Source organism: Nicotiana sylvestris, chromosome 1 (genome assembly GCF_000393655.2).
Source record: "Nicotiana sylvestris chromosome 1, ASM39365v2, whole genome shotgun sequence".
NCBI lineage: Eukaryota > Viridiplantae > Streptophyta > Magnoliopsida > Solanales > Solanaceae > Nicotiana > Nicotiana sylvestris.
The window spans coordinates 122,129,004-122,153,782 of NC_091057.1; the positions used below are offsets into that span (position 1 = coordinate 122,129,004).

At 36.9% G+C, this 24,779-nt stretch overlaps 3 protein-coding genes across 3 annotated transcripts; all 3 read left to right on the forward strand.

Moving 5' to 3' along the window:
* The first annotated feature begins 807 nt into the window (after window positions 1-807).
* Window positions 808-2,900, forward strand: LOC104214301 (uncharacterized). The gene is made up of 2 exons (XM_009763952.2): window positions 808-1,027; window positions 1,178-2,900. Exon 2 carries the CDS (start codon window positions 1,493-1,495, stop codon window positions 2,681-2,683), a length of 1,191 nt encoding a protein of 396 aa, XP_009762254.1. The 5' UTR covers window positions 808-1,027; window positions 1,178-1,492; the 3' UTR covers window positions 2,684-2,900.
* A 9,022-nt stretch (window positions 2,901-11,922) lies between these two features.
* Window positions 11,923-13,137, forward strand: LOC138874174 (uncharacterized). Its single transcript, XM_070152687.1, has 3 exons — window positions 11,923-12,064; window positions 12,251-12,399; window positions 12,487-13,137. Exons 1-3 carry the CDS (start codon window positions 11,923-11,925, stop codon window positions 13,135-13,137), a joined length of 942 nt encoding a protein of 313 aa, XP_070008788.1.
* Window positions 13,138-15,516: 2,379 nt separating this feature from the next.
* On the forward strand, window positions 15,517-15,933 carry LOC138874175 (uncharacterized). The gene has a single exon (XM_070152689.1). It carries the CDS (start codon window positions 15,517-15,519, stop codon window positions 15,931-15,933), a length of 417 nt encoding a protein of 138 aa, XP_070008790.1.
* The last annotated feature ends 8,846 nt before the right edge of the window (window positions 15,934-24,779 follow it).

Sequence of the window (24,779 nt, forward strand, 5' to 3'; positions counted from 1 at the left end):
GGTTCAAACCAAGGAAATTGTTTGTATTAATTTTGGGCATACTTCTTTGAAAGTATCTCAAATAATTCTGTCATATTATTTGCTGAAATTATCACATTATTGTCATTTTTAATACTGAAATTGACCCTCAAAACATTTTATCACCATGCAGTATCTCACATTTGCTGTCACCTTATTTAAGTTTAACCAAATACCCGAAAAATTAATCTACAATTTTTTTAATAATTATATATAAAAAAAAATCTACTTTACACACATTGACGATATAACAACTGTTTACACGATCAATTAATACAATTTAAACTATTATAATAAGTTAGTTACATTTTATAAAGTTATCTATTAACATTAATGATTAAAATTCACTTGCCATTAAACTGATTTTATTTTATAAATACTTCATAGACAAAGCTGTATAAAAGAATATTTACATTAATTTAAAAAAAACAGATTATTTATAATGCGTAGATGAAAGAGAGAGAAAAATATTTATTCTACAAAACCAACGAATGTATGATGTAATTCCAGGGTGTGAAAGTCCATTCGACTGTCACTATTCTAACTTTTTAATTAATGAATTAATGAATTAAACAAAAAAAGGAATAGAGGAAAAATCAAAGTTAGAACATTCACCGTAAACGCCGCCACGGTCAGGTTGCCAACTAGGCTCGGAGCATTCCAAAGCTAGAGGCTCGTAATCATCCAGCTGTATACAGCCTGTTATTTTATTTTTATTTTCTCTTATTTTTCTGTGTCCCATTAAACATTACTCCTTACATTATAATCTCAATAATAATTTCCATTTCTGGGTTTGGTTTATTCGCTGGCGACAGCCTGTTTCCAACAAAGCTCCCCCCTACCACACTACCCCCGCCCCCCTCTATCTTCTCCCCCATTTTTCCCCTCACTCCTCTCTTCCACCAATCCTCCCTCTTTTTCCTCTGGTTAGGTTTTTTTTTTTTCGCGATTCTCTCTGGCGACCGGAAGATTCAAAATTTGAGCTCTCCAGATCAAGGTTCTTCATCCTGTAAGCTTTCTATTGATCTATTTTTCGCATATGTCAGTACTTTTTTTGTTGATTTTTGGTTAGGGTTTGTTTCAAGGTTAATGCGCAAGTTTTGTACTTTATATATGTAGATTGTGATCATTTTGTGTATGGTTTTGTATGTTTTTTTAGGTTGTCTTTAGAGCAATTATAACGTTGAACATTGAATTGGGCGTGAATATAGGTAGAGTTCATTGTTGAAGAAGAGCGAAGAAAGGAGAGTAGAATTGATATTTTGGGGTGTGTGTGAGGTGGGGTTGGTGATCAGATCTTGAGAGACTGTTAATATATGGTAGTTTTGAGGTTGAAAGGTGTTAACAAGAATAAATCTGTGGTTTCACTTGTGTTGTTGCTGTTGAGGAGGAGTGAGGAGGGTGGTTCATGTGGTAGAGGGATTTCAGGTCTCCATGCTGTCAGAGAGCATGCGTGCAATTTGTGGTTTGGGTAATGCCCCATTCGAGAGTTGCTAGTGATGCACTAGGTGTATTTACTATTTTGCTTGTTTCTATTTTGGTACTTTTTGGGTTGTTCTGCATCTTGTACTTGGTCTACCTTCACACGAGGATTTACGGGCAAGGTTATATTCAGCTTGGCTATTTTAATGGTCCTTGGATTATCCGTATTACGTTTATATTGTTTGCAATTTGGTGGGGTTTTGGGGAGGTTGTTCGGCTCAACTTGTTCAGAGGCGACGGGAGATTGTTGAATGCTCTTAGCTTCAAATGGCAGGAAACTGTTTGCAAGTGTTACATTGTTTCGAGCTTAGGTTTTGCAGAACCTTGCCTTTACCTTACGGTCGTGTTTCTCCTTCGGGCGTCCTTACAGAAGTCGGGAACTTTAGGCCAGAAATGGAATGGCAAAACAGCTGGATATATACTTCTCTTTTGCCTACCGGTTTTTGCTCTACAGCTCATACTTATTACGGCTGGACCGCAATTTAAGAAGGATTACATTAGCAAATTGCCGCATTATTTCACTAGTCCAGTTAAGCGATCTACGAATGATCAGGATGTTGCCCTCTGCACTTACCCTCTGTTGAATACTTTCTGCCTTGGTCTTTTTGCCATCATACTGACTTCTTATTTATTCTGGCTTGGTAGAAGAATCCTGCATTTGGTTATCAATAGGAGTCTGCAAAAGAGAGTATACATGCTAGTGGTATCAGTTTCTGCTTTCTTTCCTATAAGGGTTCTATTGCTTGGTTTAACTGTTAAAACTCAGCCAGAATATTTACCTTTTCAAGCTCTTGCATTTGTGGGTTTTGTTTCCTTCTTTTGTTGTATTGGGTTGGGCATCTTCATGCTCGTTTTCATGCCCGTGTGGGATTCTTTAGCATTGAAGAAGAGCTCAGAGAGGGATATAGAGGCTAGGAGAAGGTTAAGTGATGAACAAAATGATACTGTTTCTCTAATTGCTAACCTTGGAGGAAGTATGGTCAGCAGTCCTGGGAGAAATTCAGCTACCTCAACGAAGCGAGGATCCATCTCCTTTCGAACAACGGACAAGGATGAAACTACTTCAGGGGCCTTTGTGGAATTAAGTGTATTCTCTCCTAGTCAGCATTCATCCCCTCCTGGCTCACCTCAACTTCTTGGCTGGCCTATGCTACCACCCTCACAAGCTCAAGGTCCCTTATAGTTTCTTGGGGCTGTATCTTTCTTGTATTCTCCTATTACTGTCATGGTGGTGGATTATAACTGAAAGGTCACTTTTTTGGGTTTTATATCGTTTGTGTTCATTATCTGAGTGATTTCGATGTTTGGTACATTTTTTACTAGTAATAATTAGGACTTGCGAACATGATGGAGAGGTGAAATCTAACAAAATTTGCTGTATAAAAGGTTTTCTTTCATTCTTTTGTATTCCATATAGCTGAATATTGAGTCACCGAACAGTAGTTTGTATTGCAAATACACCTATGGGGAATGAATACTATATGAAGTTATGAACCAAATTTGCCCCGAAAGAAATTAAGTCGTGATGCCTGTTGGTTAACAGCTTAAGGATGCTAAGACCATTATAAGTCGACCTTTTTGTGGTTTTCCCCCCTCTTCTTCGTGTGGTTTTGACCTTTTTGTGGTTTCCCACCCTCTTCTTCGAGTGCTTTTCATTTGCCCTTTTGCCATCCAAGGTTTTTAACTTAAAATGAATTTACATTTTCCCAGCCTCTGACATTTATTATTAGGTCTTTAGCCCCTACAATCATCAAATTTCCTCTTCTGATAAGTCGTGACATCTACTCTATATGTGGTCTATGCAGGATAGCCACAGCCTTGCGAGATTCTAAGCTGTCTTTCAATGAAAAGTGGGTAGAATCTTTTAATAGAAAAGAATTAAGAGGAGATAAATAAATTAGAAGAATATTGCTTTCTTATGTTGAAGTGGTGATTTAGAGAGGAACTAATGGAAGAGAAGTGGGGAAAGACAAATTTCCTCCCACGAATTCCAAATTCCATTTCTTTTTCAGAGTGGATGGTCGGTCAAGTTAGGCTTAGCTGATTGTATCACTATTTAGTGAATTTAAATAAGTATAATTTGATCCAATTTGAGGGGCATTTCATTTTTTATTGTACATACAATTTCACAAATAATTTGCCCAAGACTAATTATTTAGATGTTTCTTTACAATAATTATGATGGAAAAGTTATCAACTCAAATTGAATGGATTTAAAATAATGATACATCATGGTTCGGGTTTAATTGTCTATCATTTTCATTTATTAAATAATATTTAAATAATCACTTGAAAAATTTGTGTTAAATTTTCAAGTTGGAAATAATTATCTACTAAGATCTAATTATGAGTTATTAAATGGCAGGAGGAATAAAAGTTTTCAATTGGAAGGGATGTTCTTAAAAGGCCCAATGAATTCATAATTGAAATTAAGAAATCTTTTTAAATTGATTTTTATTCAGAATTTAAGTTTTAGTGGGTTTGACTTTTAAAAAAAGTTCATTAAACCACTTGCTTCTAAATTATTTGTTTAGAATCTGATATTTATTTGGAATTTTTACGCACAATAGAAAACCTTAGTACCCTATTTATTTTAAATAAATACTATTTTAAAATATTACATCCTATAAATACCTTTTATCCTTTATAGCAAAAAATCTAAATATAATTACATTCTACAATTAAGGCACTATATATGCTAAATATTATTTTTCTCTCTCCCTTTTTGTATTTTCTCTCACATAATTACCCAAACCCCAATACAATCTCTCTCTGTTTGCATACAACCAGACTATCTTCTCTCACAAACCCTAGTTTCTTAACTCTTCTTCCACCTCCTCTGTCCAAGTAAAGCCCCAGGCCCAATCTTAAACCCAAGGCAACGTTTTTGCTCTCCGGCACCGGCGGCCTACAAACTGATCTGAACCGGAGATAGCTTCGGAGCTTTCAAAGTTCCGTGCTCTCAATTGTTGTAAAAGTTCGGTTATGAATTAAGGTATTCGGTGGAAATGGAAAGAGTGTTCAGTAAGCTTCGGAATTTGGACGCTTACACTAAAATCAATGAGGATTTCTATGAATTTGCCTCATGGCTGACCAGCCGGAATTAATGGCTGGCTGCCGGAATTAATGGCTGGCCGCCGGCCGGCGAAGCCATAGGGCCGTTTCTCTCTCTAGATCGCTCAAATCGCCTATTTGTATTCAGTTGTATTCGAACGTATTCTTCAGATGTATTCACTTGTATTCAGGTTTAATTAGTTGTATTTAACTATTTTATTCAGCAGTAGTTAGTTGCATTCAAGTGTTTTATACAACTGTATTCAGTTGTATTCAGTTGTAGTTAGTTATATTCAACTATTTTATTCAACAGAAGTTAGTTGTATTTTGTTACATTCAAGAGTTTATTCAGCTGTATTCAGTTGTATTTTTGTTGTATTCAAGTGTTTTATTCAGATGAATTAAGGTGTATTTTGTTGTATTCAACTGTATTATTCATATGTATTTCTCTTTATTCAACTATAATCTTTATTATGTATCTTTCAAATACAGATTAATGAGGGATCGTTTCAGTTCGTTGAGTTAATTTAGGAGAATATCATGTGATTTGATTTCCTTCCGTTTTTAGCGCAGATACGTTACTGTATTTAATGTTAGTGTCGCTTGAATACAGCAAAATACATGTCAAACTTAGCTGGAATTCCAGTTTTTACGCCTATATTTTTGGTTGTATTAATGAATACAACAGCTTAAATACATGGAATACATTGTATAAAAGGTATCTATAACACGTAATATAGCAAATGGTATCTATAAATGGCTAATTAAACCAAAAAGATGGTGCTTTATGAAAAATTCCCTATTTATTTCTTATTTTCTTTTAACCCCGCGCAAGAAACTGTTTATATTTGGTAGCTAAAAAAGTATATAAAATTTATATATTTTTTGTATATAACATACAAGATATATATATATAAATATATATTTTTTCTCGGCTATTATTTTGAGACAATACTATTGTTTCCATTATATACCATGTCAAAAATGTAACATGCTACTTTCGCCTCTATTTGAGAAAAAATGAGGGCTCTACTCCAATTAAGAAGCTTCATTTGGCGCCGGATAAACAAATTTATGACATGTATCACTCTGGTTATAGAAATAATTATCACTTAATTGTTGAGTTAAATAGGATTCTAAGTAAAACTCCAGGTAAACTGCGTTAAGATTTGAAAATATGATTTATGATCAAAGAAATAGAATATTAAACCATGACTAAGAAAATAAATCTAAACCGTAATAAACAAAATTTGGCTCGTTAGGATTTTATTCATAAAAATACCTTTTTGATTGTTTAATATTAAGAATGTATGAGTTAAATTAGCTAATATTGGTACATAGACGTGCATTTAAGTGTTGGAATGCAATTGATAGCTTTTAATTATCTCCTTATCTCACTTTTAACCTATATGAGTGAGATTTACTATATAAACCTTCTAAATAATCTTCAAAAAAGTTCTGCGTAACGATGCCTTAATCAAGAAACTAATGTGAACAGCTGACCATATCTTCCAAATAATAGAAATAATTTAAAAAAAATCCAAATGACAACTCAAGACAACTAAATAACAAGTTGCTGGTCAGATCATAAACAACTTCGTCGTGAAGAAATACGGCTGGCTAGCCGACAACAGAATAACAATTTAGTAATTCTAGGGTGTGTTTGGTATGAAAAATATTTTCCTAGAAAATGTTTTCTTGAAAAATTAGTGGTTTTATTACTTATTTTTTTTTGTTTGGTTGGTGAATGAAAATTTTTTTCGAAAAATATTTTTTAGTGTTTGGTTAAAGAGTATAAAATATTTTTAGAAAAATAATTTTTGATACTACTCTTCTCAAGCCACATTTCCCAAGATCCCCATTTTTCCTATTCTCCTCCCTCCCCACTCCCCCAAATCTATTTTCTTCGAGAATTTAATTATATTTTTAAAATTCACATAAACCCATAGTAACTAATATGTTACTTTACTTTTTCACGCAAGAACAACATTGAAGTTTGAGCTCGATAACTAAAAAGAAAATACGTTATTTTGTCCAAAAGAAAGTATCATTTCTACAACATGAAAAGAAATTACTCATTTTGTTGAATAAAAGAAAATACTCAATTTGTTGAATTGAAAGAAAATACTTTTTTCTACATGATGAAAAGAAAGTACTCGTTTTGTTGAAATGAAAGAAAATATTGTTTCTACTTTATGAAAAGAAAGTACTCGTTTTGTTGGGAAAAAAATACTTTTCCTATTTCAGGAAAAGAAAATACTTAGTTTGTTGAAATGAAAGATAACACTTTTTTTCTACATCATAAAAAAAGTACTCATTTTATTGGAATGAAAGAGAATACTTTTATTACATAAAAGAATATACTCATTTTGTTGAAAAAAAAATATTCTATCTACAACATGAAAAGAAAGTACTCTTAATAATAGTTCTATTTAGGGTAGGTGATAGGTGAAGTCCGGGGGTGGGGATGGGAGGTGGGTGTGGTGTGGTGGAGGGTACAGGGTTGGGGGTGATTTGGGGGTGGGTGAGTGGGGGTAGAGTGGGTGGGCATGAGAAATAGGGTAGAGAAGGTTGAAAAAGAGTTTTGAAAAATATTTTCCTTTCTTTTGATAGGGAAAATATTTTCCTCTAATTGGAGAAAATGAGTTCATGAGGAAAATATTTTCTAAAATATTTAAGCCAATCAAATATGTAAAATTAGATTTTCCTTCATACCAAACACACCCCTAGTGTCAAGACCCTTGCTAACAAAATAATGCCGACCATGATATAATAAACATTTTATTAAACAAAATTGATAATGCATAAATGTTTAGGCAAACTCGCCATATGTTTAATTTTTGTTTGTTAGCGCTTGACTAATTAAATAGAGAAAATTTTGCTTGTTTGTTTAGCGAAATATTGCTTTCAGAGGAGTCTTCGATGACATTATTTAGCGATTAAGAGGTTATTTATTATTTATATGTAGTATGCGGATAATTTTAATGGTTTCATATTATTATTGTTTGATTAAACTTTTCTTACCCACATGTTACATGTATATCATATGAACAAAAAAAGGAGAGATCTACAGAGATTTATCTTGCAAATTGCCTATCGTTTATGTTTCCTCCTCCGAATTTAATTACCAAGTGAAAATTATGTACAGGCAAAGCACATCCTGCACGATCATCCTGCATAGCATTCTGCGCTCCTCTTTATACCTTGAAAGATTATGTTGTTCGTTTACCGTCGAATGTGAGAATTTTCGGCGCGAATCTGAATTTAGTCGGCCCCAATATGGATATCGGGCACCGCGTGAAAAAAAAAAAAAAAAAACCAAAAAAAGAAGAAGGAAAGATTATGTTGTTCCTCTCCTGCCTTGTATACTAGGGCCAATATCATTCTATAAATGTGGGCTTTGGCATTCTTTCATTAGCATACTTTCTCGCCCAGGCTTATTACTAGGCCACTCCATTGCTCGTCTCTGCATATGGTGTTAATTCATAAGTTTGGACCAAACTGAAGACAAGTATGAACATCTCAGTACGATATATGTGCTCTACATTCATCGACTGCATTACATAGTATACAGTCTTGATTGCTACATATTCCTCATTCTACAAATCTATCCCTTGTGTATAGTCTACCATGAGCTAATTATATTGGTGGAAAAAAGATATGACACGTGGATTAACAACAGGATGACAAGACATAGTACGTGAAACATCGGTATAATGACAAGTGGCATTCTTAATTATATGAATTAAAGAATGCGGAAAAAGCACGGGAGAAACACCCATAGAGTTATACTGAAGAAAAAGCCAGACCTGACAGCTATAAAAGCAAAAACAGGAACAAAATGAATAAAGGCTATAAAGAAGGGAAGATACACGAACCTGCCATAAATAAGGAAGGGGAATCAGTACAGTTAGAAGAAATCTTTAATCATAAATGTTTCTGTTACGGTTGTATATGGTAACGGGCAATCAAAGCAATTAATATCATTAGTAAACCTGAATTAAGTAAAGGAACCGTTATAATTATACGCTCCTATATAAGGATTGAAATCTTATTTCTAAGGGCATCAGACAATTATTGAAATCTATGCAATCATATGATTACCAGTCTATTTCATATTTTCGTTATCAATTATTTCCATTCCTTGATTTATTCTTCAAATTGTAAGGAAAGTGAAGTAAATCTTGGTTATCAGTAACCCGATTTCTTCTAAATATTGACTTTGACAGAGAATTCTATTTTTGGATTAAACAAATTGGTTCCGTTATTGGAAATCTAATAATCTATTCACTTTCCAAATTCCATTTTTTGACAACCAAGTTTGCCAACCGCTAACGACAACAACCGGTTGAACCAACAAGGTGGAACTCCACCACACCACACAGCTACAAGATCCCCTCAGCAGTCCTGTGGAAGTTCACCTAAAAGGTCTATTTCGCGCATTGATAATCAGCAGGGAGACGACCAAACCGTGGAGCAGGATGCTCTAAAGCAATTGATTGCAGAGTACGTGAATAGTGCACTACAGGCTTTTGTCAGAGGATTATCCAATGCGACACAAACTCCTCCACCAGTTAATACAACAACCTTGGAGAACCCGCGCTCAAGGCTTGATAATTCTGGAAGTGGAGTAATTCCTAATGAATCTCGTGATGGAGGGTTAGGTACACCAAATAATTCTAATTTACAAAAGTTTATTGCTAACTTTGCAAAAATATTTGAAGGAGCAAAACGATCATATAGAGCAAATACCTGAAGTACTCCCCGTGATCAAATGGGTGGATATTGACAAGTATTCACAACAGCCTTGGAAGCCAAGTGCATCACCTTTCCCAATTCCCAAAAAGTTTAAAATTCCTGTTATTCTTGAATATGATGGAACAACTGAAACTGACCCTCGAGATCACATAATTGCATTCACTATCAGCGTGAAAGGCAACGATTTAACCAAGCAGTAAATCGAATCGGTTTTGGTTAAAAGGTTTGGTGAAGCACCCACAAAAGGAGTGTTAATATGGTATTCTCTTTTACCTGAAAATTCTATTGATTTTTCTGCTGTACTTGCAAATTCATTTATAAAAGCACATTCGGGAGCTCAAAAGGTTGAAAAAGGGATGGAAGACATCTTTAAGGTTAAATTAGAGAGTACAAAATTGCTCATGGAATTCGTAGATAGATCCCAGCGGGAGAGGATGATGTTTCCTCGAGTACCTGATAACTGAGTGGCTATGGCATTCGCGAGCAATTTGAACGAGAAAAGTTCAGAAGCCACAAGGAAGTTGAAATAAAGTTTGCGAAAATTTCCTACAACTTCTTAGAATGATGTGTACAATAGGTACAGTACGAAGATGTGGATGGAAGAAGATACGGTCACACACCCAAGGGCCGATGAAAGACCAGGTTCGAGACATTCAGAATTAGAGAGAAGGCCCAGCAAAAACAGGTACGAGTCGTACATGGGACCTGCAGGGCGAGACTCTCGATCTAAACAGAAGAATGTGCGATTTGATTCAAGATCAAGGCAAAAAGATGTGAGTTCTTCATACAGGTTAAAAAGGAGCGGGATGTCCGAAGCAGTGATTCCAATCCGTAGGCAAGAATAGGGGATTACTACTTTAACATCAGCACCTCCGAATTAGTGGTTGTTTTAAGAGGTATGGGGGATAAAGTGCGATGGCCAAAAGAAATAAGATCAGTTCCAAGCAAAAGAAATCAAGATTTCTGGTGCGAGTTTCATAATAACCATGGCCACATAACAACAGATTGTAGGATTTTGCAAGGAGATGTCGAACATTTATTGAAGCAGGGCTATCTTACTGATCTGTTCAGTAAGAAAGGAAGACAATCATACATGAAGAACATACAGGAACTCCAAAAACCTACATCACCAAATAGAACAGTCAACATTATAATTAGAGGAGATGAGGTCAATGGAGTAACATATACAGTTGCGAAAAAGACATCAAATATCACAGTCACTCACGGAAAGCGAGTTCACCAAGTCTTGGATGGCGACAATATAACATTTAATGATGAAGGCGCAAACGACTTGTGATTCCTCACAACGATGCACTGGAAATATCTTTACTCATATATTATACTAATGTAAAAAGAGTTTTGATTGATCCAGGTAGCTCAGTGAACATCATTTTACTGAGAGTGGTAATGAAATGCAAGCTAATGATAAGGTCATACCAAAAGCACGGTCCTTGTCTGGGTTTGATAATTCAAGTGTTATTACGAAATGAAAAGTTGTACTTACCAGATTTGCAGAAGGGGTCGTCAAAGATACAAAGTTCCAGGTGATAGACGCAGACATGGCCTATAATATAATTTTGGGAAGACCATGGATTCATGATATGGACGTTGTCCCATCCACATTGCATCAAGTTATCAAATTTCCTTCACAATGGGGAATCCGTCAAATCCGTGGAGATCAACAAGTTTAATGAAGTATTAACTCAGTGGTGATCGCGAGCACGATCGCCAATGATGCAGATACGAAATAGCAATTACAGAATTCAGTTGAGGACACTGCTGCAAAAACCTCACTGAAGACACACAAGGATAGAGTGATGTCGATTCAAGACCCGATGTGTTTCAATAGCCAGAGGAAAACAAAAATATTAAAACAACTACTGAGGAGCTCAAAGCTATAATATTATTTGTCCACTAGCCAGACAGAAAAGTTTACACCAGAGCAAATTTGAGCCTAGAAATGAAAGGTAAGTTAATTGAATTTTTACGTGCTAATGCAGATTGCTTTGCTTTGTTGCACTCTGATATGACAGGTATACCTCTAGAGGTGATGACTCACAAGCCAAATATGAATCCATTACACCCATCTATCAAGCAGAAGAAGAGGAAGAAAAGGTCCTTCAAAAATCAAGTGATCCAGGATGAGATACAAAAGCTTTTAATAATTGGTTCAATATGAGAGGAGGAAGAAAGGGTCCTTCAAAAATCAAGTGATCCAGGATGAGATACAAAAGCTTTTAATAATTGGTTCAATATGAGAGGTAAAGTATCCTGACTGGTTAGCTAATACTGTGATGGTTCCAAAAAAGAATGGAAAATGGCGAGTTTGAGTAGATTATACTGATTTAAATAAGGCTTGTCCTAAAGATTCATTTTTTACCGCATATAGATCGGTTAATTGATTATACTGCAGGTCATGAACTTTTAATTTTTTTTAGATGCATATTAAGGATATAATCAAATAAAATGGACCCTCTAGATGAAAGAAAAACTTCGTATGTCACAGATAGGGGGACTATTGTTACAAAGTCATACCATTTGGCTTGAAAAATGCTGGAGTCACATATCAAAGATTGGTGACTAAAATATTTCAAACATATGGGAAAAATAATGAAAGTCTACATAGACGGTATGTTGGTCAAGTCAACACAGACAGGGGATCATTTTCAACACTTGTCAGACACCTTTGAGATTCTCTGCAAGTATAATATGAAGTTAAACCCGGAAAAAGGTGTTTTTGGCATGGCTTCAGGTAAGCTTTTAGGTTTTCTTATTTCTTATAGAGGTATTGAAGTGAATCCCACACAGATCAAAGTTATTGAAGAGATACCAGATATATTCACGAGCAAGAAAGAAGCGCAGGGATTAATAGGCATGATAGCAGCTCTGGGGAGATTTATATCAAAGTCATCATAAAAAAGTGTTAAATTCTTTTCAGCGCTGAAAAAACAAAATCAGTTTGAATGGACTGACGAGTGCCAACAAGCTCTTAAGGACCTAAAGTCATATCTATCAAATCTGCCTTTGTTATCCAAATCAAAAGACGGTGAAAGATTGCTCATTTACCTCGTTATGTCAAAAGAAGCGGTAAGTGCGATGTTGGTACGAGAAGATAAAGGTAAATAATCCTCTATTTATTATGTTAGTAAGTCTTTACTAGATGCTGAGACACAGTATCCATACCTTAAAAAGCTTGCTTTAGCATTAATTATGTCATCTGGGAAGTTACGACCTTACTTTCAATATTATCTTATTTCTGTTATAACTGCTTTTCCCCTAAGAAACATACTGCATAAACATGAATTATTAGGTAGATTAGCGAAATCGGCAATCGAACTTAGTGAGTATGATATCATATATCAGCCTAGAACTGCAATAAAATTGCAGGTGTTAGCAAATTTTGTAGCGAATTTTAACACGAATTTAGTTCCTGAGACAGAGAAGGAACTACTGGTGTATACCAGAGCTAATCTGTGGACTTGGACTCTATTTACTGATGGTTCCTCAAATGTTAAAGGAGCACGTTTAGGAATTATTTTAATTCTACCTTCAGGTGAAATCATAAGACAAGCAATAAAATATTATCCAATCACTAACAATGAGACAGAGTATGAAGTTGTGATTGTAGGCTTGGAATTGGCACGAGAACTTGGTATCAAACAAATAGTGATCAAAAGTGACTCGCAGCTGGTGGTTAATCAAATGCATGGGACTTACGTAGCAAGAGAGACACGAATGCAGCAATACCTAAAAAAGGTACAAGAATTGCTCAGACAATTTCAGACATGGAAAGTCGTACAAATACCCAAGGAGGAAAATGCATAAGCAGACGCACTGACAAACCTCGCGTCTGTCGCAGATGTAACAAATGCAAAAAATGCCATAGTTATACATTTGTTTCATTTAACACTCGATCAAACCAAGAGTGAGGTAAATTTTAATAATTTAACTTGGGATTTGAGGAACGAATTCATGAACTTTTTGCAGTATGGTATCTTGCTTGAAGATAAGAAGAAATCACAATTGCTACAGCTGAAAGCTACCTGGTACTGCTTAATTCGTGGAATTTATATCGTAAAATATTTGATAGATCTTTAGCACGATGCCTCGGACTATTACAGAGGAGTACATGAGGAGAATTGTGGCAATCATGCCGGGGGAATATCGTTGGTGAAAAAATTAATAAGGGCAGGATATTATTGGCCAAAAATAGAAGAAGAAACAGAAGACTTTGTAGCCAGGTGCGATAAATGTCAACGATATGCCAGTAATATGCACCGACCGGCAGAGCTGTTACATTCAATTATTTCACCATGGCCCTTCATGAAATGGGGCATGGACATCATAAGGCCGTTGCCTCAAGCTAAAGGAAAGTTACAATTTTGGTTAGTTTTAACAGATTATTTCTCAAAATGGGTAGATACAAGTGCTTTTAAATAGGTGTTAGAAAAAGAAGTTAGAAATATTGTTTGCTTTTAATAAGGACGGTGTCTATTTCAGACAACCAGTTCGGGTTCATGCCGGGACGATCTACCACAGAAGCTATCCACCTTATTAGGAGGATGGTGGAACAATACAGAGATAAGAAGAAGGATCTCCACATGGTATTTATCGATCTAGAGAAAGCGTACGACAGGGTTCCTAGGGAGGTCTTATGGAGATGCTTAGAGGCTAAAGGGTCCCGGTTGCCTACATTAGGGCGATTAAGGACATGTATGATGGAGCTAAGACTCGGGTTAGGACAGCAGAAGGCGATTCAGATTATTTTCCGGTTATTACGGGGTTGCACCAAGGGTCTGCGTTCAGCCCTTTCCTATTTGCCCTGGTGATGGATGCTATGACGCATCATATTCAGGGGAAGGTGCCATGGTGCATGCTATTTGCTGATGACATAGTCCTAATCGACGAGACACGACGCGGCGTCAGCGAGAGGTTAGAGGTTTGGAGACATACCCTTGAGTCCAAAGGTTTCAGGTTGAGCAGGACGAAGACGGAATACCTTGAGTGCAAATTTGGGGCAGAGCCGACGGAAGCGGGAGTGGAAGTGAGGCTTGATTCTCAAGTCATCCCTAAGAGGGGTAGTTTCAAGTACCTGGGGTCGTTTATTCAGGGGTCCGGGGAGATCGACGAGGATGTCACACACCGTATAGGGGTGGGGTGGATGAAATGGAGGTTAGCGACGGGAGTCCTGTGTGACAAGAAAGTGCCTATGTTACTGAAAGGTAAATTTTATAGGGCAGTGGTTAGGCCTGCTATGTTGTATGGAACCGAGTGTTGGCCGGTGAAGATCTCACACATCCAAAGGATGAAAGTTGCAGAGATGAGGATGTTGAGGTGGATGTGCGGGCATACAAGGAAGGATAAGATTAGAAATGAAGATATTCGAGATAAGGTGGGTGTGGCCCCCATGGAGGACAAGATGCGGGAAGTAAGACTCAGATGGTTCGGGCACATTCAGAGGAGGAACACTGATGCACCGGTGAGAAGGTGTGAACGACTGGAGGTGGTGGGTACGAGAAGAGGTAGAGGGAGACCTAAGAAGTATTGGGGAGAGGTGATCAGGCAGGATATGGCGCGGCTTAAGGTTACTGAGGACATGGCCCTAAACAGGGAATTGTGGAGATCGAGCATTAAGGTTGTAGGTTAGGGAAAATTGTGATGTCTTTTTTACAGCACACTAGAGTGAGACTAGTTAGTTAGGAATTAGTCTTAGGATGCTATTGATCAACTACTGATGATGGGATTTATCTTCTGTGTATTAATACCCTACATATTCTCGTATTTCCTATATCTCTTATATTGTTGTTACTTTGTTTTTATGCTATTTATGTTATGTTATGTATTTTATGGTGTTTTATTATGAGTCTATTGATAGTACTAATATAGTGTCTCTTGTTGCCTCTTTGATCCAAGGGTCTCCTGAAAACAACCTTTCTGCCCCTCGGGGTAGAGGTAAGGTCTGCGTACATATTACCCTCCCCAGACCCCACTTGTGGGATTACACTGGGTTGTTGTTGTTGAAATATTATATGCCGATTTGGAGTTCCAAAGGAGATTGTATGTGATAATGGCCCACAATTCATAAGCGCAAAAATAATAGAATTCTTCCAAAGTAGGCAGATTAAACGAATTACATCCACACCTTATCACCATGCGGCCAACGGACAAGCTGAATCGACAAATAAAGTTATTATCAACAACTTAATGAAGATATTAGAAGAATCAAAAGGCAAATGGCCCGAGGTATTACCAGGGGTGCTATGGGCTTACCGCACAACAACAAAAACTAGTACGGGTAAGACTCCATTTTCACTTGTATACAAAGCAGAAGTTTTACTTTCAGTGGAGATAGGTGAACCAAGTATGAGGTACATGCATGCCACTGAAGAGGCAAATGGGGAAGAGCTACGAGTAAATTTGGATTTTCTAGAAGAAAGGAAGGAAGTACCATTTATTCGAATGACAGCTCAAAAACAAATGATTGAACGATATTACAACAGGAAAGCAAATTTGAGGTACTTCAAAATTGAGGACTTCGTCCTCAAAAAGGTGTTCTGGTCAACAAAAGCGGCAAATGCAGGAAAATTGCATCCAAATTGGGAAGGCCCATATAGGGTTTGAGGCATCGCTGGAAAAGGAGCATACGAGTTGGAAACCATGGATGACAAGATATTACCATCGAACTGGAATGCAGTCCATTTGAAAAAGTATTACTTCTAAGCGAGGATAATACCCACGACCAGGTATAAGTTCGATTTTATTTTGTTCTTTTGAATTTTACTAACCATTTTAGATGATAGGCAAAAAGCTATCCCATACCAAATGATGATATTAAAATTGAAAGACACGCAGAATACTAAATTATTTCCGGTCTAGGCTACAACTTCTCTGATGGGAAAAGGGTTATGCAGTCATCCTCTAAGAAATTATCTCCATGTCCCGTTTATATTTTTCTTTTTAGTGGAAGGACCAAAATAAAGGAGTTGATCCAGTGTTCGAGATTTCATACTTCAAAGCTCCAACACTAGGGGTACTATGCCTATAGAATGTTACACAAGGAAGGAAAAGGAACCAAGGGCATAGTTCAGCCTGAATAAAAAACCTTGAAGAAATCCTTGAAATTTTTCAAAGGAGTTCGAACTCGCAAAAGGAATGCAAGATATTCCCACGAGTTTCTAGATTAAGGCCAAAAATTTAGTCACAGGAAAATAGACCCAAATTTGTAAACCTGCTACAATGAAAGTAGTTATGAAAGTGTTGTATGAACAGTTATGAAAATGATATAAAAAATTTATTTATTTGAAAGTTCAAAACATAAAACTTCCTTAGATTATTTCTCATTTCATATCTAATTCATGTTTCATATATTTGCACCAATATGAAGATGAGACTTCATCTTCATCAGTGTCGTTAATATAAAAGGGCCATCTTTTATAAAAATTCGTGTATATCAAAGTTATGGTCTTGCACTAAAAAAAATTTAGTGCAAGAGTAAGCTCAAAAATTAAAAGGGCAGAAATAAGAGTATGCGGCAAAAATAATAAAGATATTATATCATAACCCCAAAGAATAGGGGCGGTATTTATATCATAACCCCAAAAAAAGAAGGGGCAGCAAAACTTTCCAAAAAGTTGTCCAAAAAACACAAGGGAGCTCCAAACAAAAACCAACAAACAAAAACTTACAACAAAAAAAAGTCTAGATAAGGGAAAAGCTAAGGAGCATCATCAACGGGAGAAGAAGGATCGACTTACGGAGAAGAGGGTTGAACATCAGCTTCACCAGGAGCAATTCCATCTCCATCACCCTTAGAACCTTCGTCTTCAGGTGTGAAAAAGCTTTGACATCGCTAAGTCTGTTCAATTATTTCTTTGGCCTTAGCAATCTCAGCGTTAAGGTCAAAACCTTCCTGGTTGGCTTTAGTTAAAGTCTCGAGGCGAGTGTTCAAAAAAGCCCAGCAAACATCCAATGATGACTTATCCTCGAGGGCTTCATAATTCTTCTCCCACTGATCAATTTCGGCTCTCAACTCTTCCTTTTCTGCTTTCGAGGCTTCATAAGTTGTCTTCAAAGGATTAAGAGCACTTTCAAGTGACTGAATTTTATCTACAGAGGCACTGAGATCTTCCTGAGCTTGGGTAAGCGTCTGAACCAATTCACCCGCGTAAACCTCTTTTTGATTAAGGAGCTCTTTCAAACTCCTTATCTCTTCAGTAGCCTTGGAAAGTTGTTCAGAAAAAGAGGATTCCAGTCTATCCTTATCCTTCTCAACTTGACTAGAAGAAGCTTTTTCAACCGCTAACTCAGCGAAAATTATTCTCATTTGCTGTTCCAAAGCTCCTTTCTCCTCTGCAAGAACGTCCTTTTCCAATTGAAGACCTTCAAATTATTCTCTCCAGTTATCAGCCTCAGTACGCAATTCAATTAGTTGCTGGTTAGTCTGAAAGACCCTTTTCATAAGCTCAGTGTCTATCAAATTAATCTACAAAAAGGTAGAAGAAGGAAAGTTATGAATGAGGAAAAGGAAGGAAGAAAATGTAAGTAAACTTTTACCTTAAGAGAAGAATGAAAAATGTCATTCATTAAGGTCAAGGAATTGTGACCCTCCATCTTCTTCTTCTCCACGGGTCCTAACAATGGCTTCAACCACACATCAGCTTGTCTAGACTTCCTCAATAAATTTTTCCCTCAGGGACCTCAATTACAACTTTTCTCATTTCTCGCCTGTTGCTAGAAGGCTCAGCTTCTACATGAGGAATAACAGCAGGAGCAATAATTGAAGTAACACCAGGTAAAGACATATAGGGGTTAACAGTAGATAAAACTAGAAGGGAAGCAAGAGGTAGTTCTTCATAAATAGGCCCGAGGCCTTCTTCGACCTCAAAGCCATGGGCGAATAACCTTTTAACAAGACTTGGGAGGGGATTATCTGAGTTAACAACGTCTTCATCACAGATTTCTATAGGGGCATTCTCTGGTTCATCAATAAGTCTGAAGAGAATCGAACTTGATGGGAAATCATGAGAAATATGGGTTTCATCATCTGAAACCACGCGTCTTCTAACACGTAGTTTTCTCACGAAAGAAGCTTCTTCTACATCCTTTTCATCATCAGACCCACGAGCTTCAATAGTTTTTCTCTTGGAAGAAGAAGCACTCAAAATTCGTTCTTGAGCAAGACTTACAGAAAGCCTAGTTGATGGAACAGATGCGTGACTAATTCCATGAATAGCAAACCCTTATAAAAAAGGGATGATGAAAAATATATACATGAACAAGTAAAAGAAGGAGAAGAACTACAAGGATGAAGAGTACCGTGACTCTTCACTTTCCACCAAATTTTTGTGAAAGAAACTTCCAAGATCTTTTGTCCATAGGAGCAGCAGTCAACATTTTTCTACCCAAGCACAGAAGTCAAGAATTTCTTCAAAAACTTCCATGGTTGCTGAAAAAATGAATATGTGATTACATGAAGGAACTCAAGGTATCAAATAGAGAAAGAAAAACTTACATGCAAAGTTCCATTTTTCTGGAAAAGACATGTTTTCTTCACCCACTAACCCACTAGTGGGGGAAGCAAGAAAATAGGCGTACCAGCCACGGCCACGGTTATCCTCGGGGCAAACTAAAACCCTTTTGCTTCTAGCCACGAGGGAAAAGACTCTTTCACGAAACATCTTGGGAGAGTAAAGGTGAAGTATGTGACGGAAGGTAAAAGGAGTGGAAACTAAAGCCGACAAATAGCGAAAGGCACGCCATTTCCCTCCACACAATAGGACCAATCTGGCCAAGGCAAACATTAAAATAGCGACAAAACTCGATGATCATTGGGTCAATGGGGGCTTAAACCCTAAAGTAAAAGGGTAGGTATACACGAAAGAAAATCTAGCATGGTAAGAGGTGATTCTTTGGTTGGCACCGGGAATCAAAACTAGGAAATCTGATTTCCAATGAAATTCTCGTCGAACTAAAGAAAGAAGACCAGGAATAATCAAACTTGGGTAAAGTTCAGCAGGGCTAAGGGAAGCTATAGAAGAAACTTGATTCTTCGTGGTCTCATGATCTGTTACAAAAGAAAACTCTTGAGGAACCATCTCAAAATATGTAGGCTTACTCATGGGTTTATTCTGGTCCCTATTTTTAGAAGAAGATCAAGGGGTCAAAGGAGCCCTAGGTCTAAAAGAAGATGGTCTGGCAGAGCTGCTTTGATAAGTAAAACTCGAGTAGATAACGAACCAAGGCTGCAGTCTACCACCTCTCCTACTCCTAGTAGGGGCAGCAGAAGGAACAAGCTCATCGACGATCACAACTCTGCGAGGGTCTGGTGTTGAAGAAGACATGGTTAGAAAACAAAACACAGAGGAAAAGATACAAAACTGAGAAGCAGGGGTAAGATGATAGACACAGAGAAGAAGGTTTCAAGAAATCAAAGAGGATGAAGTATTTATAAGGAGATACCATCGTCGTCAAAATTGGTCATTATGATGCGTCATAATAGAACCTTCACTTCTTGACTCACACAGTCGCAGAAAAAACCCTTTAAAACCAATGAGAAACTACAGAACCAATCATGTGAAGCCACGTGGCATGAGCATTAAATGAATGTGACTTGCGCCACATTGATTTTAAGGAGGGCATAATGATACTCGAGAAACGGCGGCAGAGAATTCCTGCTATAAATACTTACCACTTCCCGGATATTTAGTTCTGAATATTCAGAAAGTAGGGTGACTATTTGTATTGGTGGAAAAAAGATATGACACGTGGATTAAGGATGACATATATGGTACATGGAACATTGGTATAATGACAAGTGGCGTTCTTAATTAGATGAATTAAAGAATGCGAAAAAGGCACGGGAGAAACACCCAGGAAGTTATACTGAGGAAAAAGCCGGACCTGACATCTGTAAAAGGAGAAACAGGAACGAGATGAATAAAGGCTGTAAAGAAGGGAAGATACACGAACTTGCCATAAATAAGGAAGGGGAATCATCATAGTTACAAAGAATCTTTAATCATAAATATTTCCGTTACGGTTGTATATGGTACGGGCAATGAAAGCAATTAATACCATTATTAAGCCCGAATTAAGTAAGGGAACCGTTATAATTGCACGCTCCTATATAAGGACTGAAATCTCATTTGTAAGGACATCAGACAATTATTTAAATTTATGCAATCATTCTTTACTTTATTCTCAAAGTTCTAAATCGTAATTTTGAGAGTGATTACTAGTCTATTTCATATTTTCGTTATCAATTATTTCCATTCCTTGATTTATTCTTCAAATTGTAGATAAAGTGAAGTAAATCTTGGTTATGAGTAACCCGATTTCTTCTAAATATTGACTTTGACCGAGAATTCTATTTTTGGGTTAAACAACAACCATCCTTAAGATGAATATCCATTTGGGACAATTAAAAATTGTTACACACCAATCTCCTCCTAAATACCTTATTAAATGTCCCTCTCAGTCTTTGGTACATCTTCGTGATAGAAAATTTTTCCGTACATCATCTTGAGTGAACCAAGCTTCCTCAAAGTACTGGATTTCAATATCTTTCTCACCAATTAAGATGCTTGTGGTGGATTTACTTCCTATACAGACTTTCATTTTATATAATAGATGCGGATATATTGGACCGTAGTTTGCCTTTTTTTAATAAAGGTTTCAGTATTGCACCAATGTTTGCTAATTGCAGCTTTATTCTGGATTCCAATATCAACCACATTTAAACCTCTAATTAATTTGGGTCAACAAATCTTATGCCAAGCGCGATAGACATTCTTTAAATTTTCTAATTTTCCATAATCTTTATTTGTTCTTTTTTTCTTCTTATTCTGCTTACGATTAACTTTTACGTCATTTTTGCTTGTCACCAAAATCTTCTTTTATTTTGTTACTTCTATAATATGGGAATTTTTAGGAAAATAAATGTCAAAAATTATGTCAAATCGAGAACAAGGAATATAATTAGTTGCAGCCCAAGATACATTTGCACAAACTCATTGGTAGAAAGGATTGGCTCTTCGTGTTCTTGCAACCCATCATTTTTGGAACTGAATATGAAATATTAGCCTTAAATGAATTTCAATGTGGGTGTAGCTTCTGGCCCATAGGTATAATCTAGTGTCCTCATTCTCATGTAAGTCACTTATCAGGCTTTGAATGGTCAAACTTATTGACCTAAATAAAGAAAACTTTGAGACAATAAAATGTTCAAAAAAAATCTTCAATATGCATGTGTTTCTCATGAAAGAAAAAAAAGGTACATGTCATGACTCAAATCCCAACCTGTCGTGATGGCACCTATCGTGGTACTACGCTAGCCGACATTTCTAAAACTTAACAGAAAATGAATAATAGCAGTTTTAAATGACAAAATTTTCATATACAAGGTAAAAAACAAAAATACAAATGCCGAAAATAACTCCCAAATCGGGGTATCACTAAGCTCATGAACATCTATACATCACAAGTCTGGAAAAGAAATGTTTATGAAAGTCTGGATCTAAGTACAATAAAGGAAAAGATAGGGAAAGACAAACAAAGACTGCGAATACCGAGCAACTACCTCGTAGTCTCCAAAGATCAGTCGTGCAAACGATCAACACCCACCGTGTCCAGAAAAACCTGGATCTCACACGAAATGCAGGGTGTAGCGTGAGTACAACCAATTCAGTAAGTAACAATACTAAATAAAGAACTGAAAGATAGTGACAGGCTACACAGTTATAGTTCAATTTCAGCAGTCTCAACAAAAGAAAGTAGGCATGCTTTCAACTCCGGCAATTTAAGTCAAATCAATTTATACAAGTCAAGTTCAAGTAAAAACCGGATAATATATCTCTCAGTGCAATGAAAGCAAATACAGCCTCTCAGGATAACAGTCACTCAGACTTTCTCAATAGCTCATCACTCGGCACTCAGCCCTCAATACTCGAACTCAATAGGTACCTGCACTCACTGGGGGTATACAGAATTTGGAGGGACTCCTACAGCCCAAGCGCTATATCTGTAGGATAACTCACGTGCTGTACGGATAACTTACGTGCTATCGTATCATATCAGGATCCGCATAGACAACTCACGTGATACAGTATAAATATCTGGATCTGCACGGACAACCCACGTGTTATGTATCAATATATCACAATCAGGTCCTCGGCCTAACTCAGTCATCAACCTCTTTAGTCTCACGGCCTCTCAATAATAATGGAAATCAGCCCAAAATAGAAATGATATAACATATCAACAAGGAATAACAGAGACTTGAGGTAAGATATGCAAGTAAGACTACGACTGAGTAAAAGTAGCAATTAGCAAGTACTTCAACAAGTATCACGGCCTCTGTGGGTCCCTACAGTACCAACACATAGCCTAAACATGATTTACAGTCAAATTTCTATAACACATTGAGAGCATATAGCTAACAACAAGTTATTCAACTTTATAGTTCTACGAAATGGACCAAGTCACAACTCCCACGATGCACGCCCACACGCCCGTCACCTAACATGTACGTCACCTCCAAAACAATTACATAACATATAATTCGGGGTTTCATACCCTCAGAACCAGATTTAGAATTGTTACTTACCTCAATCCGAGCCAAAACTCTACTCCAATATGCCTTTGCCTAGGAAATCGGCCTCCAAATGTCCCGAATCTAGCCATAAATAGTACAATACAATTAATACGGGCTAAAGGAATCAATTCTATAAGAAATTACGAAGTTATAGCTCAAAATCCGAAATCGGCTCAAACCTGGACCCAGGGCCCACATCTCGAAATCTGACAAAAATGACAAAATCCGAAAGCTCATCCAACCACAAGTACCAAACTTACTCAAATCCGATAACAAAATCCGATTCAAAACCTCAAAAGTCTAGCCTAAGAACTCTTCCTCATTTTCCCCAATTTTCCACCCCAAATCACAAATTTAATGGTAGAATCAAAGGTATAATCATGAAAATTAACCAAAACTAGATAGAAATCACTTACCCCAAACACCCATGTGAAAATTCCTCCAAAATTCGCCTTCTACCGAGCTCCCAATTCAATTTTGTGATATGAACTCGAAACCCTCATTTTGAATCTTTTAAATCTACCCAGTTAAGCCTACATCGCGAATGAGGAAAAATCCTCACGTTCGCATAGAACAACTTAGACTGCTCCTCATATTTACTCCACGCGAACGCGGTGACCCTCCCGCGATCGCGAACCTCTGCCTTCTTCAATCTATGCAATCGCGAAGCACAAAAGTTAAAAAGCCATCTGCCCTCCCCATCTCTTCACGAATGCGGCATAGCCCACACGTTTGCGACTCACAGCCTAGCCACACATACGCGATCGCTAACCCTCACTCGCAAATGCATAGGCATAAAGTCATCACCGCTCAAACCAAGCCTACACGATCGTGGACCTGTCCACGAGATCACATAAGAGGAAACCATATTAGAGACACCAGAAAACTTCAGCTAACAAGCTAAGTCCAAAAATGATCCGCTAACCACCCGAAACTCACCCTAGGCCCCGGGGCCTCAACCAACATACCATCTATATGGGTCAAAATGTGACCAAAGGAATTTTGTTTAAGGATAACTAAGAGCTGACTAGGCCGAGGTCATGCTTGAGAAGTAACATTGGTGAGCCGAGCAGCTAGGGTCGAGGTCGAGCATTCAGATCGGCCCAAACGGCTAGTTTAGTAATAAGATATTTTAAAAGAATATTCTACAGAATATTCTCTGCACTTGTACTTTCAGTTAGGTAAGGGATATATCCTATATAAGTAGGAATAGAGAGAGAAGGGAAAGACATGTAATATTCTATATGATAAGCTCTCTCTTGAAAAGTTGACTCTCAAGTAACTACAAATATTTTTTTACAAAAGATTCGATTCATTGTTGGTACAAAGCTTTCCCATATCAGATCCAAGAAAGCTTTCCATATTCTCACATTTGATTGCCTTACATCATTGTCAGAGAAAGAATCATCCACCTCATTGAATATTTGGGTGAATCATTCTCTCTATTTACATTCATTGCCATTTCTCATATTTATTGCTTGTCATTACTCCCTCATTCATTCATAACAATATTATTAAACATTCCCCTTGGTATTTAATAGCCTCAAATGCATTTTTACGTTATTGACGTCAATTAATCTCATATCTAGGATTTATTATATTTAACTAGGATTTGCCCATTATCATCTTATTTAATTAGTTTAACAAAAAGGTTTAACACTTTTTTGTCAAACAATTTGGCGCCGTCTATGAGAATTTTCTAATTAAAATTTTAGTTTCTCCTAGATCTAAAAAACACACAAAACTTTGAAAAATCCCGTATTTCCTTATTTGCACAAATCTGACATGGCAAGCAATAAAGAGAAAAAGAGAATGGAGATAGCCGACCTCACCGCCAATCTCCTCGACACCATTAACGAAGTGGACAAAGCGGAGG

Excerpts from the sequence above, each read along its gene's own strand:
- LOC104214301 (XM_009763952.2), top strand. The coding sequence starts at position 1,493 with ATGCCCCATTCGAGAGTTGCTAGTGATGCACTAGGTGTATTTACTATT.
- LOC138874174 (XM_070152687.1), top strand. The coding sequence starts at position 11,923 with ATGAAAGTCTACATAGACGGTATGTTGGTCAAGTCAACACAGACAGGG. Across the intron at positions 12,065-12,250 it reads TGTTTTTGGCATGGCTTCAG|CGCTGAAAAAACAAAATCAG; the intron begins GTAAGCTTTTAG and ends AATTCTTTTCAG. Across the intron at positions 12,400-12,486 it reads TCGTTATGTCAAAAGAAGCG|TATCCATACCTTAAAAAGCT; the intron begins GTAAGTGCGATG and ends GCTGAGACACAG.
- LOC138874175 (XM_070152689.1), top strand. The coding sequence starts at position 15,517 with ATGAAGATATTAGAAGAATCAAAAGGCAAATGGCCCGAGGTATTACCA.